Source organism: Argiope bruennichi, chromosome 6 (genome assembly GCF_947563725.1).
Source record: "Argiope bruennichi chromosome 6, qqArgBrue1.1, whole genome shotgun sequence".
In the NCBI taxonomy this organism is placed as follows: Eukaryota; Metazoa; Arthropoda; class Arachnida; order Araneae; family Araneidae; genus Argiope; species Argiope bruennichi.
The window spans coordinates 120,245,587-120,266,712 of NC_079156.1; the positions used below are offsets into that span (position 1 = coordinate 120,245,587).

Consider the following 21,126-nt stretch of genomic DNA (forward strand, 5'->3'; position numbering starts at 1 on the left):
CATCTGCGCTTTAACCCCCCCCCCTTTCTTTAATGCCTTGTGAATGAAGAAAAAGGACAGCTACTGTGATACAAACGGTCCAAGATGTTTCTTTGGGGAGGTAGAAGGGCCCTTAGAATTCAAATCAATCAATTAAAATCTTTTTATCATATCTCCAATTTTGATGCTAAAATTAGATTTAAGAAAATTTTAAAGGAGTTGAAAAAAATTTCATCAATCTTATATTCTTTTATCTTGAGTCAGAATTGCTCTAAGAAAATTTGTAAGAGTGGATGGATAAGCGGAAAAGGGTTAGTTGCATTTTTTACGATATAAACACGAAATCAAAACTTTTTAATTCTTTCATAATCAAGGAAAAACATGCAATAAAATTTATTATTTAATATGATTCTATGATTTAGCAAAGTTTGAAACAGAAAGCATATGCAAATGATTAAAATTAATAAAGAAGCCTAGCGGAGAAAAGTTATACTATATAATAATTTTCCTTTCCGGTTTTCGTGCTTCTTGTTTCTCTACGCGTGTCAGTTTCTCTGTTACTGAAGAGCGTTTTTGGGTGGTGCTAAATTGCATGCCTGATTTTAAAATTTGTTAAGGCGTCAAATTTTATAATAAAATGTCTTGGCAATCTTACGTAGACAACCAAATTTGCGCCCAAGTTTCCTGTAGATTAGCTGCAATTGCAGGATTGCAAGATGGAGCGATATGGGCCAAATTTGAAAAAGATTCCAGCGTTACGCCGGTAAGCAGCGTGCTCTTTATCTTGTCCCTAACCCTAATGCTAAAATTTAAATTTTTAAGTTGTAGTCGATTAATAAGCCCACGAATTGCATGGATATATGTTTCAAAGCAATTCTGCACGATTAGGATGGAAATAATTTATTTTCCAAGTTGAAAAATGTTTTTTTGACGTTTGCATAAATTTTCCGCTATTAAATATAAATGCAGATTTTGTCATTATGTAATTATCGAACTTCAGTTGTTATGTCCATTCACATGTTTTCTCCAACACTAAAAATTAAACTGCAATATTTTTTTCTTAGTAAAAAATTATGTCCAATGTTTCAACGTCCAATCTAAGGTGCCCTTTAAATTTCGTCTACTCCCATTATGGTTGACATCTCTTGTAAGCGGTCATCATTAAATTACTTTGCATTATTATTCCAGTTCTAATATACCCATGAAATAATTTTCGGTGAACGTATTTAAAATCTTTTTATAGAATTTTGTATTGTTCTTGGAAAGAAAAGGTCCTTTGTCAGTTCATTTCATTGTTGCCGAAATGGCATTGTGATGTACAGAGATTACTTTAATTTATGCGCAGTAAATTTGTAGTTATCTAAAATTTTAGTGCCTGAAATCATTCGGTTTAAACTTTGGAATATTTTTGAAATAAGAATTCTACAGTTAAACTTCGCGACGAGTTGATAGACTGATAATCTTTGTGCATTTTGAAAACATTGTATGGTGGAAAATTCCCTTCCTCTCCCCTGATAAAACTTGATCAAAGATTGAAATGACATTGATTTTATAATCAAAATTTTAATGGCTTGATATTATCTGTTGTCATTTTGTATGTTTTAGGTAACACAGGCAGAACTTAAAGTCATTGCAGACACTATGAGGACCAATCCTGGTTCCTTCACAGAATCTGGTATCCATCTCGGAGGTGATAAATATTTCTGTTTGTCTGCAGAAAATAACTTAATTAGAGGCAGGAAAGGAAGTTCAGCTTTATGTATTGTTGCCACAAATACCTGTAAGTATATTCTTGAATTTCTAGGTTTATTTGAAAAGTTAAATGCTCTTGGTATGTACAGTATTAAAAATTCTATTTTAAAATAAATGCAGATTCTGTCAGTCTTAAAATCTTGTTTATAGCTTTAATTTCATGTTAAATACACATATTTGTAGGTTAAATGACTTTAATATTAAAATAATATAAAATAATAGTTCAATCTTTTTTTTCTTGGTAAATAGATTTAATCGTAACTATATTATAAGCTCCTAAGATCAAAGGTTGTATCTAGATCTTAATTTCCTAGATCATAAATCTAATTTCTTTTCCTACTTTTTTTTTTTTTTTTTTTTTTTTTTAGAAACATAGCCAAATAATGGCCTGTATATCGAACTCCAAGCTAAACAAGTTTTTTTCTCTTCATATTTAAAAAAAATTGAATAACTTTGTAAAATTTAATCTTTGTTAAAGTTTGAAATATATCTAAAAAAAAAAGAAATATTACTATGAAATTAGATTCAAATATATAGTTGTTTTATATTCTGTTTTAAAAATATAGGATAAAATTTAAATTTCTTTTTTAAAACTTTTAATAAAATTGAATACAAGTAGGCTAAGAAGTCTTATAAGTTTAATGAACTAAATATGCTTTGTTAAACATCTTAATGACATTACTCAAGTTTCTATATGTTTAGTCAAGTTGTGTATTTAATCTCATGATTTGATTTTCTTTCTCATTGCTATAATTTTGATTGCATATTAAATACAAATTTTTTTGTTTTCCTTAATTTGATACTCTGAATTTATTCCATGTATTTGTAGTAACTTCATTTTCTTTATTACTATTAAAATACATATTTGTAAACATGATCTGAATTCTGAATCGATATTTAAATTGTAGCTTGAACTACTTTCATATATCAGCCTGGCTCAAACATACTACCCCCCCTCCGACTATCTTACTCCCCCCCTCCAAATCTTGAGTGATTTATAAATCTTTAACTGTAAATGAAATTTGCTATAATTTCCAAATAATACTGTTAATTTTCATTATTTATCTAATTTTTTTTTTTTCTACAGTAGATTATTGGTTCCATTTGACAGTACATGAAGGATGGTCTTTTTTTCCCCTTAACTTATTAATATCTGCTAATGAAAATTTTATTATGAAGCAATGGTTTATTTCGCCTTAAAAGATCCATTTCAAAAAGTAGCAATGAATAACATTAAGTAAAATCCTTAATGACCTTTCATGCAAAAGCAGTTTTTTAGTTTTTCTTAATAGTGATTTTTAAAGAAGTCTCATTTAAAACTGTTCTAGAATTTTAATTCAGAATGAAAATTTTAGATTTAATTTAATCATCAATGGTATTTCTAACTTAAGATGAAAATTATTAACGAGCTCTATGAAAATTAGTTAATTGGTCTTAATCTAGTATTAAATTTATTAATATTTGATAAGATATCTTATTTTATAGGTTAGAATACTTTAGGGTTTTTAAACTTTTATTTTAAATTGAATTTTTATTTGTAGGATTAAGAATCTGTTTAAAATTTATTACTGTAATTGAAATATAATTTTAAGAATATAGATTAAAAATTTCAAGAACTATGCTATAGTAATTTTTTAATACCTTTAGTATAATTTCTTAAATTTTCAGAAAATAGAGTTAAAAGATCTTCTGTTCTAGCTGTTATTAAAATTTAATTTTATCATAAAAGATTGAGTTTCAAGGTTAATGTTACCAATATTCAAAGGTTAATGTTATTAAATAGAAATAATATTAAACTTAAGTTCTTTTTTTATGTAAGCTTTCTTCTCTTGTATTTACTTTAACAATTTGTATTTTTACTAACATTAAAAAACAAAACATTTAAAAGATAATCCCTCAAGATTAAAAATTTTCAAAATTTAAAAGGGAAAGAATGGCATTTTTAATATCCTAGACCTTAATCTAATATTGGGAGTCGTCTCCATTGAATAAATTTCTAATGAAATGACATTTTTGAAATCTGCCACGTCAGATAAGCATTCAATATAGAAAATAGGGAGATATTTTAAATGCTGTTAAAATTTTGTTTTAATTTTATCTCTGTATCAAAATGTATATTTTACTCAAGTAGTTCTGCTTTTTTAAAAAAATTTAATATCTAAAGTCATTATTTGACTTGTTAAAATTTTTTATTTTTAATCTATTAATTTTTTGCCAAGAAATTGAAAAAAAAATTTCAAATATCTTTAATTTTTAAAAAGTCATCTTATTATATACGTACTTTCTTTAATCAACCTTGTTTCTTGATACATGTAATCAATAAAAGAACTTGGCATGATATATGGGCAAAAGATACTTTGGCATACTAAATATTCTGCATTGCAAAATGGAATATAAGCCCGTTTTAGAATTAGGCAGCACATTGCTTTTTATTGTTGACATTTGTTGTAATTTTTTATTAGAATTGAACTAATAATAAAAAATCAGATATCAAATCTGAATTATTTAAAAACTGACACTTTAATATTACTTTTTAAAATCTAGTTTTGTAATTAGTAATTTAAGAACATTGTTTAGAAAAATTAAGATATTAATCTTCGAATATTGATTTTAAGATATTGTATATTTAATTTGAAATAATTAAAAATGTAAATTTTATTTTTATTTTCCAGGCCTCTTAGTAGCTGCAACTACCGATGGATTTCCACCAGGTCAACTCAACACAGTTGTTGAGAAACTAGGAGATTATCTTCGATCCAATAACTACTAGGTATAAATTTAATTAACTATCCATTTTTAATGTTTTAAATACAATTTGGCAGAAGTAATATTTATAAATTGTTCTGTTTAGCTTCTAATTAGAATTTTGATATATAAAATTTTATTCTATATTACTTGTATGTGTGTACACACACACACATAAACACAAACGTGTGCAAGTAATATTTTAAGCAATTCAGAAATATATTACTATAAATAATTTAATTATAGTTTTCAGCTGAAATATAAATTATAAACTTAATATTTTATAAATGAAGTATTATTGATTTTTATAAGTTATTATGTACACTTCTTTACAGTTCATATTTCCCCAATTATAGCTTTTATTTATATTTAAAATTTACTATACTGTTTTCTTTGAGTTTCTGACTTAATGAAACAATTTTCCAATGCCTGAGTAAAATTTATTTGATTAACAGATGTCGTCACTTCTACTATTGTACTTGTGAATTCCTAGGTGATTACATGATCTGATAAACTGAATAATTTTAATATGCATGATGAAAATAGTATATATTTAAAAAATTTCAAATGTTTTATTTCTTTATTGAATTTAAGTTATTCAAAGATTTCTTGCGTTAAGATTTTATATAATTTTTCTCTTATACACGTTATTAAATAATCATTTTCATTTTTACTTCTGTATATTTTTCATCTAATTAAAATTTGGAAATTTTCAAATATGGCGCTGTTATAAATTTTTGAGATAGAAAATTCTTGAATAACAATACAAGAAATATTCTTAATGTATTAATTTTAAGGAAAGTGAAATTTTCAATGTTGCTAATAGTTAAGTGTATAGTATTTAGTTTCAGTATTCATAAACAAGGTTTTGCGAAAGATTGTTTCAACTAAAAATTTTACTTTAAAGTTTCGTATTCCTTCTGTAATTTTTTTAAACATTTTCTTATTTTATGTTTATTTTTTTACTAATTTTTATTTTTTATAACTTTTTTTTTAAAAATAAAGTAATATAGGGGCAAATTTAATGTATTGATGCTTTACATTCTTTCATATGCTTTTATATTGCAATTCCTTTATTTATTTTTTTTCCTTCTCTCGGATCCTTTAAGATTAGTAACTAACAATATTTAAATCGATTACGATTTTGGATCTTCTAAACAATGTAGCCACTGCTTTTATAATTTTTTTCTTCAATTTAAAATTCATACATTCAATATTTGATTATATTTTCAGTGTACTTATCATTAATGATTAAAAGTGATTATATTAATAAGATTATCTGTTAATTATATAATAGAAATACTAAGGATATAGCAAGTTTAAATTTGAACAACTATTTGCTCATAGAAATCAACTTCTATTTGTAGTTATTGTTAAAAAAAATTATAAATCGTGAAGCATTAACGTTAATATGTAATGTGTATTTTCTTTAAAGGCATATTTTATTAGAAAATGAGTAAATACAATTTTCTGTTCCAGGTTTGATCGTCATTCACCCCCTTTGTGTCTGAATCTTCCACTTCTGTGAAGACTCCAGCTTGTGGCATTATCCGTGTTGTTAGAGGAGGGAATACATATCCTTTCTCCTGAACCCACAAGAAAAATAATAATCTCCACCCATGAAATTGCTCTCACTTATAAATTTCTAAACTTTTTTCCATTTTTGTACTTAATTCTTTTTTATATACTACCTGCTTGCTTTCAGTACCGAGGAGCTAGTCACCAACTTATGTTCCAAGTGGCCATTTTTTTAACTGTAGTGGAGGTGGATTAAATTTCTTCTGTTTGTTCAATCAAATTGGATGGGGGGTGAAAAGCAGGTAATCTTTATAGAGTGTGCTATTTGTTTTTCCAAAAGTAATTAGTGTTAGAATGAAGCATTGAAATCATACCTGTTTAGTAAATATATTTGCATTGCTAATGGAAAAAAATCAATGTTTCTGTGTTAGTGTTTGCTGCATTTTATATAGGTTTTGTCCATGCGCAAGTCTTCATACTCTCAGTTATGAATTTTGATCACTGTTGTTTTTATACTGCTGAAAATAGATTTGTTTCTTGATTTATTTTGAAAGACTTTAAATTATATTCAATGTTTTTGTGTGGAAGTATCTTAAATTTTTCAAATGAAATTGTTTTACAATCATGTTTTCTAGAATTATTGTAATGATTCAATTGGCTTGCTGTTCATTAAAAATGTAACATTCCATTCCAATGAATTTTTACAGCTGTCTTGGCATGTATATCATTTAAGTCTTCAGTGGATTCTGATAAATATCCTTAAAACTGGCTTTTTGTAAAATTGGTGCACCCGATGGGTACCCAAATAAAATGTCATTCCAATTTCTAGTCTTTGTCACTTATTTGTGTATATTTTACTTTTGATATAAATACTTCTATTTGTTTAATACAAGTAAAATAGTTATCATATTGATAAGGTTTTTAATTAGAATTTAGTTATGAGTCTACTCCGAGAAGCAATTTTTAAGAAGCTACTATTGGCTGGAGTTGATGCTGAGAATATGTAAACAGAGATATACAATTATACCAGTTTTTTTAATACAAGTTTTGATATTCTAACCATGAAGTACTTTAATAATTATTAAGGTTAATCTTTTAGAGCTTAATCCTAAATATTTTCTAAAAATATTCTGACAAAATCCCTGCTCTGTACTCGTATAAATTATCAGAGATCAGAACCTAATATGTTTAAAAATGTTCAAGTATTTGACCAGAATTGAATGTAACTCATGAAATAGCTAATTATCTGCCAATAAAGTCTTTAAAAAATCTTATAAAAGAAAAATATGAAATGTCTATTTTAAAATTTAAGTGTACAAGATTTTAAAGAGGAAAAATAGATTCTTTTAAGTGTTACATGAAAAATGCTACTTCATATTACATTTTTAAATTTTAAGAACAAGTGAATTATATTTTAAAGATTCTTGATATTAAAAAAATGTTATTTTAAAGTTTTGACATTTATAAGCTTTATTATGAATTTCACTTATAATGTGATAGTTTTTAACATGTATAAATTTACAATTAATGGCAATTTATAAAGAAATTTAATATGCTTATAATTTAATATTGTTTTAATACATTGGTGGGTAAAAAAATTTAAATGAATTATATTAACTTAAAGTTTAAGGTGTTAAAAATTGTGAAGTTTCTTTTTAGTGAAGTAAACTTAAATATCCAGTAATTATATACAATTTTCACTTATTTTTAAATACATTTTATGGTTATTCATATTCCTTTAACTTGTAACATGATATTTACTTGATTTCTCTGAAAAAAATTATCATCTGTCCTTTAATCTTAGATAATTATACATTTGTCTGATAGATTATACATCCCTGCCAGTTTTCTAAACTTGAAATGTTCATAATATTCTTGCACCTCCTCGCTGGTATTTATACAATGTCAATGTCTTCATAATAATAAATTGACTTGTCTGAAAGTAATAAGCTTAAACTCTACTTGTTCCATGATTTGATGTTGCCATCTAAACAATCCAGTATTTGGTGATAAAATGCAAAAGCTTGTTTGAATATATAATATAATATAATTGGCCACTGGGAGTTATCTTTGTTTTTTCTGCATTTATCTTTCATTTCTAAACATTGGATGAAAGATCAAAAAAATAAATTTGTACTTCAAGTCTAAAAAATGTAGAAGACTATACATTTGAAATGATTAATTGTGGAGATGATTGATCAATTTTGATATCCATATCTGTCAAGATTGCAAGTATTAATTTAGACTATTCTATTTTTTAAATTGAATTAAACTATAATTTTTATTTTAAGTTTGAAATAAATAGCAGAAATGTAAAAAAATATATACTTTTTCTTTCACTTGTATTCTGAGTAAAATGATTAGTTTGAAAGTATATTGATTTTAGTTATCTTGAATTAATGACATGGATTTTGATATTGATAAATTTGATAATATGAATAATTATTATTAGAAGTTATTCTGTGACTTCTGGTTTAAATCATCAATTATACTTCTGTATATAATATTTAATGAGCTAATTAATGGGCTTATTATACTTAAAGTATAACATAAACATCTTAAATGACTGCTAAAAAACAAGAGCGAAAATAAATTTTTGGACTACTTCCTCCTCTTGTAAGAGTTGTCTGGAAAGTATACAAAAGAATTTGACAAATTCAGCTAATATGTAGAAAAAAATAAAATTTTTATTTCCAATATATTTAAAGCATTTTTTTACAGCAAAGAAAAAGATGAATAGAAAGAATAGTCTTCACCCATTGGTTTTTACAATCAAAACCAAGGGCAAGTCTGTTAAGTAAATGGATTTGAGTATGAACATTTTATAGCAAGAATTAAGTTCTATAAGAATAAAGAACTGAGCTATTTACTAAAGTGTGCTGGTGCTGAGAATCTAAAAATGAAGGGAACATCAGAAATAAAGATGTTACTAAATTTCAACTTTATAATCATAGGATCAACAATACTAAACTTTATAAAATTCATTGTGAATTATTAACATTTGAGTTTTTGAATCTTGTGTACATTACAATATAGAATCAATTTGTAGGACATTATTTATTTGGATCAGAACTAGGTCAAAGACTTGTAATTATGAGTTAATAATATTACAGTATAATAACTTTTGAATGTAGAACTACTTAGTCTAATATACAATGAAAAATGATATTTTAAAACTATCTTGGAATAAAACATTTGAATGAAATACAAATGTTCATAACACTTTTTTTTTCTGAAAATTTCAATTATAATGAGAAAAAAAAAGACGTTTGTATTAAAAATATATATATTTAGAAATAAAATCAATCATTTCTTAACTTCCCTGGTAGAGTTGAGTTCATGTATTTTAGAGTTCAGATCCAAGGCAGAGAACTGTAATTACTAATATATTTATATTATCCTATTGTGCTTTTATGTCTTCCTGTAAGATCTGCAAATGGTGTCAAAATTCATTTATGACAGCTTTAACTGTTTTTTTTTTTTATGTGAGAATGTATTGATTCTGTTGGGGAAAAAAATTGAGCTGATTTTAAGAAATTGAATCATGTATTAGTTAGGACCCTTCTTGCATAGAATTGAGCATTTTCTCTTCCATGGTTTATTAAAAATTCCCTTCTGCGGCATTGATTTTACTTTGTGTTTTTATCATTCAAAAGTCTTCCTTTGCTGTATTAAATAAAAATTGTTTTCACTATTTTAATACTGATTTATTTTCACAATATGCTTATGATAAGAAAATTAAAAAAGAATGCAAGTATTAAATTGTTGCAACATTATTTCTGCTGCAATAATTTTCTCATTTGCTTCTATATCAATTTGGTAAGCATATCAGTAGATGACTGAATAATTATATCAAAAGATATGAAATGATTAATAAACTGGGCAATGTAAGGCCATTTAAAGACTAAAAATGGTATAAGAAAATATTAAAGTCATAAAAACAAATTGAAATTCTGTGAGTGGATTCATTTTATGAAATGAATTTAGATAATAAGATAATCATGCATCATGATTGCTGAATTTAAAGCTTTGATCTGAATATTTATTTTAAAAATATGTTTGAAGGAAATTGATATTTTTCTTTATCATGCATGATTCCTGTCCATTTGTAGGAAATATAGTGCAGTGCATTCTAGATACATTCGGAAGTAATATGAATGAACTGGAATGAAAAATGAACTGAAACTTGCAAATGAAATAAAAATAAAGATTCTGACTCTCCACATCAATAACTGAAATAAAAATAAATTATTATGTTTGTAATATTTTATAACAAATGTCTTTTTTATACTACCTCAAATATTGAACTGTGGAAAGTGATATATTTAATTTTTAATGTTAAAAATATATTGTTTTTATCAGCACCTATCAGACAATAATCTTTTATAGAAAGCAATTTTATTTCAACAGCTTTAAAACTTATAAAGGTATTCCTCAAGTTAACAAACTTATGAAATTGGAATTGCTCTTTCTTATTTTTTGTACAGATTACTAGTATGATTAACAATAAGAAATTGTAAGTAAATAATAAATTCTGTTGTCTTATTATTTGTATTTTTCGTTTAACTGAATAAGTCTGAATAAAGATTATAATTCTTTTTCTCTTAATTTTCTAAGCATGCATACAAATTTAATTTGCATTAATTACATGTTAATTGGATTATCTAGAAGATAATCCAGAAACATGCATAGAGATGAAACATTTTTACAAGCATGCATGAATGTAAATGATATGTACATATGATTAGAGATCCCACGGTGTTGAACAAATGATATTTTAAGATAATTTCGAAAAATTATGTGAAGCTTGTGTTTTCTGTGTGTTAAACAATATTGTAAATATTTAAAAATAAACTTAATTGAATTATTGCTTTTTTAAAGACCAATTTGAAGAATTGAAAGTGATATACTCAAACATTTTGTGAAAAAATTTCTTTGATGATGTATTTGACAAGAAATGTCAGTTCTGTCTGCTATTTTAAACTGTAAAAAAAGAGAAGGTTTTAATTAAAAGGTTTGTTTTAGAATTTGCTATAATTTTGCACTTATCATTTTGCTGTTTGTAGCCAGTGTAAACTCAAGATCATCACTTTCATCATTATTCCTTCTTAATTAGTCCTGAACATAATCATAATGTAATTAAACTGAATTAATAAGCAATGGGATTCAGAAGTCCGACAGAACTTTAAAAATTAATAATTTATAAAAGGATGAAGAAAAGATGTAGTTCGTATGGAAAAGATGGAAATGGAACCAGATTAATTTGTCGTTGAACCAGACTAAATTTATTTGCGGCATAGTTTACAATTTAAAGCACCAGATGGTTCTGCAGTACGTTATACAAGATAAGGCATTTTCAGAGTCCCAGCTTTCTTTTTAACTATTCAGCATGCTGTTATTTCAGACATCACAATTTTTTGTAGCATTAAGCACCATTTCTGATGATATAACAAAAAATTAACAATTAGAAAGTTGCTTATTGCTGAAAAAAGAAGAAGAAAAAAAAAATGATTCATCATCTGGCAGCTGTGTTTCTGAATAGGGAAAGAGACATTGCACATTTGCAAGCTGCTACTCTTCTGTTTATCTTATCTTATATAATGTATCGCTCTATGATTCCAGAGCCATTTGGTGGTTGAAATTACAAACTATGCTATCATTCTGGTTGCATGGAAAAGTAAATAAATTATTTTTCATTTCCACTTTTTTCAAAATATCTGTCTCTTCTCATTCGTTTGTGAATTATTGATTTTTATAACTACTCCGGAATTCTGAATTATTTTAACACGTTCACTGCCATGATTCATGCCTGTATTCGGATCACTATCTAATTAGATGCTTACTTCTTGGCTATCTCTTAACTGTAGTAGAGAAGAAAATATCTAATTCGAAAATAGGCGTGAATCATAAGCGATTCACACTTGAACAACATAAAACAAGGAGATATGAACTAAATATAGATGAACTCTCATCAACTTCTGCATTGAATGAGAACTTTTGCTGTCCCACGAATCTGAGTGACATGGCAGTCTACGTGCTAAGCATTATTAACCACTTTTTTATATAATGAAATTCTAGAACGGAAAATTGTTTCATTTCATTCCATTTTAATTTTTTGTAAGATCTGAAATTTTTACACGCATTATTCATCGTTTTTGTTATTACTTGTGCATTACAATCTTGAGTTATCACTGACTATACTATAAAATTGGCTGTTATTATTATTATTATTATTTTGTAATCTCTGTTTTTTTTTTTTTTTTGTATTGTATGGTAATCTTTTGTTCATAATAACTAATTTAAGGATCTTGATGATAGGGTGCAAAGTATATAAATGAAGCAATTCCTACCCCCTTTTTATGAAATATTATTACCTCATGGGGTAAAATACAAATTCCTCATTTAAAAATATTTCAAATACTATGCCCCCTCTGATCATGCGTAATGCATGACTTTCTGTGCAATGGAAGAAACTCAGCGAAAATTTCGAGTTGTCAGAAACTACAAGTCCAGGTAATTTTCTGGAAAGGCTTGCAAATTTAGGACGCCTGCATCGGAGTCTTCTTGTCCAAGGAAGGTTTCCGCTTCTCCAAGACTTGTGACAGCTCGTCAATCACAGCTTGAGGCATGTGGAAGGCATCTGAAGCAGAATGGAATTCAGTATTATTATGAAATTTTTAATGCCGTGATATTTTTAGGCTAAATGCTATATGTAATTTAATTCATGCGATATATAGTATAAGGCAAAAATCGCTCAAAACACCATACAAAGCATAGCATTGAACATAGAGCTATCAAATTTGGCATTTCATTACTTTTTACTTTCTCGTATACGAAGTATAAAGAAAATGTTGTAATCGTCAAGAAATTCATACTCGAGATTTTAGTGAATTTTCACGTTTTAGACCTCTCCGAGTTCGAAAAACACATTTTTGGCACTATGTTCATTCGTTCGCCTGTCTATGACAAAGATAATTCAAAACTGCTTTGAGTTCAATGGGTGAAATTTGGCATGCTGCTTTACATCCAATTTGCAGATTTCTTTCAAACTTTTCTCAAAATCAATTCAGAAGTCTGACCGGCCATTCGAATGCAAGTTAACACGGCAACTACAAAGCGATGAAAAGTAGACGAATAAAATTTGGTATATTGATTTAATATCTCTATTGTAGACACCTATTAAATGTCGAGCCAAATTCGACAAGAGGTTGAATATCTGTCTGTCTGTACTTTCAAAAGCATGTACATGCGATAATTCAAAAACGCAATGACTTAAGCGGGCCAAATTTGTTATATGATTTCGTGACCGCAATTGTAGTTCTTTGGCGAATTTTGCCTTCAATCAGTTGGGAAAAACACGTCAAGGAAAAAAAATGCATCTGTATTAGAAAGTGCGAAAACATTTTGGTTAATAAGTGCTCACAAAAAAAAAAAAAAAAAAAAAAAAAAAAAGATAGAGCGCGAGTGAACGCACGCACGCACACACAACACACACATACACACACACAAGAAAATCAAAATTCCTAAAAATCACACGACAGATTCAGTGAGAAAGCTAGATTGATACTAAAGATGTACTTTTTGTTACTACTGTTCTTCAATGCCATGCAAAGCCTTTGTGGTGTTGCCAAAACTCACAATTTTATGCGGGGAAGAAAGGGTAAGATCTTAATTTTAAAGTATGCGAGATTGTTTTGAAAGATTAGTCCCGCTGTTTCTTATTCATTTAATTGTAAGTTAAAATAATATTAAAAAATGACGAAATTTCCATGATATATTTATTGTACGTAATGTAAAAACAGCAAAAAAAAAAAAAAAAAAAAAAAAAAACAACAACAATACTTGTTAAATTTGGTGAGTAAGTTTTATTTGGTCCGTCTGCTTTCCCAAGATCTTTTTTAATGTTTATTCCATAACTGGATCAACCATTTTATGACAGTGCTGCGAACTTTTCAAACCGATGTCATATGTTCGACTCTTGATTACATCAACGATTTATTTTATATTTTAAATCTGTCGAATTCAAATGTTTTTCCTCTGTTGTGATGTGGCAATTTGGAGAGAGGGATGTTAGCTCAGACGACGTCCCCATCATTTGACTACGGTCCTTCTTAAAATAGCTCTCGAATAGTTACAAAACGGAACATTAATCTTTTAATACATGATACAAAACCCCGCAATTTTAGTTAAAAATATTTTAAACCTAATTACTTTGCTCACAAATGTAGCAAAAATTTCTGATTTTGTAATAGGATATTTATAAAAAGCTTATGGATATTGTGCATTTCTTCAGGAGATTCCGAGAGTATTTTTAACCATAAAAATAGGGTGTCTTTAACTGCCTCAATAACCTATTTTTTTTAAAGCCGCACGAGCTTTGAAGTTCAAGTTTAATACATAAAACAAGCAACCAAAACAACAAAACCTTAATTGCGCAACTGAGGTAGAAAAAAAGAAATTGCACGTTACTAATCGCTAGTAACAGAATGGGATGCATTGAAATCAGGACAGAGAAATCCTGCACGAGGAAAAGCGACATTTTTCCGAAGAACGGACGAGAGGGAAACCGCTCTTTCCGGAAGTAGGTTAGGCCGTCTGTTAGAGCCGGGAAGGCCAGTGGCACAACGACCAGCCAGCCTACTTGAGAAAGTGGCAGACCATCCAGCCTGTTCCACATCCACTACTGGTTCGGACAACTCGCCGCTTGTTAGAGAATTATTGGTGGTCATCAACCAATTACTTGTTTCTTGTTTGTGTCTGTTGCTGGAAAGTTCTATGGAAGAGTGATTTGATAATACGGATGGCCTGATTTATAACTCTTAAAATTAGAGCGAAACGTTAAATGTAGCCAATTTCGATGAATTTTTTTCTTCAAGCTGCCATGCTTTAAGCAATGTTATTAATTTTTGTTCGCTATTATTTTGCTATAGTTATGAAATTAAAGCTTAGGGCAGCGTAAAGGCTCTTGCTGCCCCTAGACAAAGGGGGAAAAAAACCACGCACCCATTTTCAAAACATACTTACATATATACATGACAGTCAAGCATAAAAAGTTAACTATAAACATATTGTATGCTTAAATTTACTACCATTTTTTTTTTTTTTACATTTATTAAAGTTATTTAAATTACTACGAAGAAAAAGATAAAATTAATTTCCAGTCCGTTAATCTTCATTAAATCATACATTAAGAATCAAAAATAAAATGCTATAATTTAATATATTTTCTGTACTTTTGCTTTTATTGCTTAAGTTTAAATATATTTATGCCCTATTTTAAAGCAACACTGGGGCTATTTTAGGATATACCTCTTATGTTTTGAGCCGTAGTCAAATGACAAGGCCGCCAGTTGAGACGGTTCTTCATTCCATAAAATTTTGGGGCACATCAGTGGGAAAACATTTGATCCCCGCATACAGCGATTATTTGATGGAATCGAGTTTCGAATCGGAGATTCTCAGGCTTTTCTATCACAAGGCAATCGCGGCTCAGTTGCTTGTTAAAAATGATTGTTAATAGACGGATATTATCCTAGCATTCTGTCCATATTAAAAATTTGAGTTTTTCGTAATCTTAAATTTTCATTCTAATATTTTTTTCTTATTATTATTTATTATATTCTTAATTCTTTCTGATATTTTTCTTAATATTTTATTCGAATTCTTTTACATTTCTTAAAAACAACAACAACAAAAAGACAACTGTAGATTTCTTAACTAATACTTTCTCAAAAATATTCAATGAATTTTTTTTCTGCCATCTTTGTCTATTCCAACTGATTAGGAATCTTCATGATTACTAGGTGTAGGGTCATACAGTAGTGTTTAAAATAATGATCAGTTAAAGAGGATGACATCTGAGCTCTGCTCTCCAAATTTCCAAGCCACTTGAAAGTAAGGTACTTAACGGCGAATTTAAATGCATTAAGCCCAACTAGCTTAGACAATAAAAGAAGAATCTTCAAAGAAATATGATTTATAAACCACAATAATCCAAATCCAAGATTTTTCAACCAGCTCATTGCGGTCTCTACTTTTCAATGAAAATAAATAAAGAGATCAACTTTTAAACCTTTTTATCTCCATCTATCAAGATGAAAGTTTGTTTGTATATCTTTTGCTACAAATCTGTAGATTTGTAGTAATCGATTTGTAGTATAGTAATCGATTTCTCTGCAAAATCGGTGCATGTATTCTGGAAGACCATAAGAAAATCACTGCTAACATTTTTAAATTAAAAATTAATTAAAATGTGTTAATTAAAAAGTTAACAAGTTTTTGACGTTTTTCAGTAATATTGTCCGAAAATATTATGTCACAACAGTGATTTTTACACTATCTTAAAAATGAAAAGTTACATTTCTAATGATATCATATCCTATTTCCGTTCAAATTTTTTCTCTAATTTAAACATGTCTCGTATGTTTGAAGTTCGTGCACAATTTGTAACAATGCTTATATTGTGATGATGAAATTCAAATTAATTTCATAGTTCTATTTAATCGTTTGCTTTTATTAATGTTAAATTTAAGATAAAAGAATTTACTTTATTTGGAAATTAACCCTGAAGTAAGAATTTCACATAGCGTTTATTACGTATATATGTAACGGTTTATCTATGTAAGCAATAATGTATAGTAGGCCGATACCATTAAATTCTTATTTTTCAGTTTTACCGAATAACAAAATAAAATTTTATATAATGCATTTCTTATTAATAGTTTAACAGTCACGAAAGTCAGTATTCTGGAGAAGGAAACGAGTTTTCAAAGGTGGCTAATATCAAATATATATTGCTAAGAAAAATTGGATGTAGTTCAATAGGACGCTTTGCAAATAAACTTTATGATCATATCTGAAGACTAAGAAATTATAAAAACGATATTTAATTAAACATTATTAACAAAACGACATTAATAATTTAGTATGTGTTATATTGATAACTTAGCCACAAATTTTAGAAACTGAAAAATATGGAGCCGAAGATAAAACGCGGATGAAAACGAAAATGAATCACATAAGAATTCGAAATATGTCATAGAAATTTTTTTCTGAAGAGTGTTTGCATAATTGTTACGATAATTCTTCATAATGCAAATCACTTCTAAGAACGGAATATCATATTTTGTTCGAGAAATGTCATAATGTCTCCCCCCCCCTTTTTTTTAGTTCTAGATTGATTCCATGTTTGTACCCTTTTCCTCTGTCATTTCATATTTCTCTCAATTCAAGGAAGATTTATGAAAACAATCAAGTCATCTATTTCAGCAATTCAGGATAAGCGTTAAGGAATGTATTAAAAATAAAATTTGAATATCTGCATGAAATAGTAAATAATTGTTCCAAAGCTGTTCTAATATTTAAATTTTTACACTCTTTTATTTGACTTATCCGACTTAAGGTTTGTAACGATGGAATTTTGAAATCGGTGTTTCACTAATTTCTTGTACTGTGAAAATTTTGAAATTATGTGCAAAGTGTATGTTTTTCATGGAAACACAATATTTTAATGTTTTATAGCTTAATTATCAATTAATATATTTATTTAATTAAATTTTTAACTTCGCATACATGGCATAATCTGATGATGAATCTGAAAAACAAACTCATTTCAGAATGTAATTATGATAAATTATTATGAAGAATTGTGATGAAAACAAGATGCATAGTTAAAAAGAATTATGACAAAAGAATTATTATGAAGAATTATGATGAAAAAAGGATGGATTATTAAAAAAATTATGGAAAAAAAATAGTAAATGATTAGGAAGAATTATGTTGAGAAGTAAATTAAATTTCTAGTGTATTACAAATTAGAAAATAAAAAATTGATAAAAATAATCAAAATAAATATATTTCTACTTTAAAATCTATTTCTCACTCTACTAATAAATATTTTTAAAGATTTATTTGATCTTTAATTTAAATGTAATCAGAATGACAAGATACACACGCACACACACACACACACACACACACACACACACACACACACACACACACACACACACACACACGCACACACACACACACACACACACACACACACACACACACACACACACACACACACACACACACACACACACACACACACACACACACACACACACACACAATCAAACAAGAAAAATTAAAACTTTCAGGGGAAAGAAGAATTACTTCTATTTTGCTTTCAATTAAAGTTTTAAAAAATTTACTTGACGAAATAAAAATTTACCTGACAATCTATAAAGTAAAAAATAATATTCCGAATTAATTTTTAAAGCATATATAAAATTGAAGGCAATGTATATCCTCACAATAAAATTGGCGCTATTAAAAATAGTAATTTGCAAAGAGCGGAAAACATTTTTTCTACCATAATTTTTAACAAAGTAAAAACATAAGATTTAAAGACTTGACGATACAATGAACACGATTTGACTGTCATTATAACCTTGAAACGCAATGTGGTAAATCATTAAAAAAATTCTTTTAAAGGCAGAGAAATGTCAATTTATTTTTTTCTGTATTTCTTATTAATTAGAATTTCAAAAAATTATTCCAAAGCCCACATTGTATAAAGCATGTTTGTGTTCAATTTTACAGTTCTAAGCCTAACGATCTGCTCTGTAGAGCGCTAAAACACATATACATGCACTTTTATTATTAGTGGAGATTACTGGGACATAACATTCGTTATAAAAGTTTACTTTCGCTGATAACTTGAAGATAGTTATCCACGGTTTTTCCCGCTCCTTCGCATTAGTTAAAGCCTAAGCAGTAAAAAACGAGTACTAACAATAAAAGTTTCTTTATAGCGTATAATAAAAGGAAAACGTGACGGCCTTACAAGACTGTTTTAAGTAAGGAGAAAGTGTTGAATAGTTAATAACTGTAGAAAAGTAGAATGAATATTCAAATTTTTGTATTAAAAATTTGAATTGAAATTGTTTATATTTCCAAATGTCAGCTACCATTGTTCGCGAACACGATCCCGAAAATGAAAAATATCTGTTAAAGATTAACTTATTTATGTTGGGTTTTGTACCAGTCTGTTAACGCCTTTTTGAAGAATTAACTATTATTCTCCTATAATTTAAATCACGACGTGCTAGTTGGAAATTTACAAAAGCAGATAGCGACAAAAACTATCACAATAAAAGCGGACAACTGTGTTAAAGCTTTGAGCAACTATAAAAAAGTTCAAAACGGTAGATTAAATAGGGCAGTGTATTGGATTTAGAAATTTTTCAAAAGAACAAAAATAAAATGGCTCTCATAAATGGGCTGTTGGCGTTTTCCTTTAAATGAGGAAAACTCGTGTTTCATTTCAAAATGCGTTTAATTTCTTTGAAAAAGTAAGTTTTATTTTGATTTGTCACGAGGCTGTAAACGTGATAAAAAGTTTAAAACAAAAATTCTCTTTTGCAATGACCAATGAGGGCTTGATGTTTGTTCCTAGATATAGATGCTTTGGTTAGAACAAGAAATTATTATAGTTAAAGGAAGCAATTATGAGAACTGTAGAACGAACGCCAACGAGTTGACAATGTTTTTAGTAAATTACCTTATAAAATTTCCAAGATAAGTTAGTTTCGGAGGCAATGATCCAGAAATGCATCATTATTATTAATTGCATTACTATTATTAAGTGAACCATTATTCTAGGAAAAAAAAACCACGGCCTATTTGTTTGATCAAAATAAAAGTAATCGAAGGTTATTAATGTTCATTAATAGATCGAAATTTCCAGCAGAAATATGGCAAAGTTTAATTAAATAATTCTGAATCCTTAAGACGTTATTATTTTTTTGCCGATAAAATAACAACAACAAACTAAAAAAAATTATCTCCTTAAAACTTTCTCGCATTATCACAAATAAAGATGTTATCTTAGAGAACACCTTGCATGGCATAGACGTACAATAATCACGAAATATTAATCTTCGGTTAGAACTTGGCATTTTTATTAAATCTATATGTGATTCTTGTCGAGTGCTTTGGCGAATTATTTCAGGTATAATATCTGAAAATCGAATTTATGTTTTAGACGCATTTTTCCCAACTGACAGACACTAAAATTTGACACGCACAAATCACATAGAAAATTTCATAAATTTATTTTTTTCCGTTTTTGAGTTATCATGTTTACGTGCTTCTGAAAGTATTAGCCGACAAACGGTCTACTCTTTGTTGAATTTGTCTTAAAATTTGATAAATGTTTACAATATAGATGTTAAATTTGTGCATCGAATTTTATCCAGCAGCGTTCTTTGTATTATACTTATCGTGTTAACTTATATTCGAACTGCCGGAGAGACAGATTTCCTCTAAATAGATTTCGCTCAAAATTTGACTGAAATCTACAAATTTAATGTAAACACGGCAATCAGATTTCATCCATTGCATTTTAACAGTCATTTTTTTCGAAATACATTATTAATTATGCTAATTTATTGCAAGAAAATCTTTTTGAATAAACTTATATTTTCAAAACAAACTGTTTCGAAATCTCACAAGTGTTTAATTTCATATTTTTCTTAAATAAAGTATTTCCAACAAATCTTTTAAGAAATGAATGAAAATTTCAAAATTTATTTCTTAATATTTATACAGACTTCTTAAGAAAATCGAAATCATTAAATCGTTGAAATTATTTCTGAAATGATATGGAACTCCAAAATAATGAAGGCTAAAGTGAAAATCAGTTATATGAGTCAGTGAAATGAGTCAAGTCTTTTTTTATAATAAACTCTGAAACACTATTATCGTCTGCTCATCTTTATTTGACAATAGTTTATTTCCTTTACGAACACAATAATGTTGTCATTCCCAAAGCTTAGTAGAAAATAAATTGGCAAGATCGTGACCTATAAGTCACGACCTGTGAGTTAAAAAAGTTTCAGACGACATTTTTACACATTGTTAAATATTTTGAACGCTTTTATTCCTTTTGTTCTAGTAGCAATCTGACAAACTATTTCTTATACGAATGTAACGGTGTTCCTATTTATTAAAAAGTTTTTTTTTTCAATTACAATCATATGAAACTAGTTTTTTACATAGAAAAAAAGTCAAGCGAAAATATTGGGATTAATCTCTCTTACAAAAATAAAGAAAGCTCCGAAATTTGATATCGAATTTTAG

The 21,126-nt window shown here is 27.7% G+C and overlaps 2 protein-coding genes across 3 annotated transcripts in view; one reads left to right on the forward strand and one right to left on the reverse strand.

Annotated features, from left to right (window-relative positions):
- The first annotated feature begins 517 nt into the window (after nt 1-517).
- LOC129972919 (profilin-like) lies at nt 518-6,816 on the forward strand. The gene is made up of 4 exons (XM_056087239.1): nt 518-742; nt 1,585-1,759; nt 4,404-4,501; nt 5,956-6,816. The coding sequence occupies exons 1-3, from the start codon at nt 617-619 to the stop codon at nt 4,499-4,501; spliced, it is 399 nt and encodes a 132-aa protein (XP_055943214.1). The 5' UTR covers nt 518-616; the 3' UTR covers nt 5,956-6,816.
- A 2,451-nt stretch (nt 6,817-9,267) lies between these two features.
- Nucleotides 9,268-21,126, reverse strand: part of LOC129972986 (uncharacterized) — an 80,781-nt gene continuing 68,922 nt past the window's right edge. For both annotated transcript variants that reach the window (XM_056087320.1, XM_056087321.1), the window contains one exon: nt 9,268-12,634. In XM_056087320.1, the coding sequence (XP_055943295.1) occupies nt 12,534-12,634 (101 nt within the window). In that variant the 3' untranslated portion in view covers nt 9,268-12,533. The remainder of the gene's footprint in view (nt 12,635-21,126) is intronic.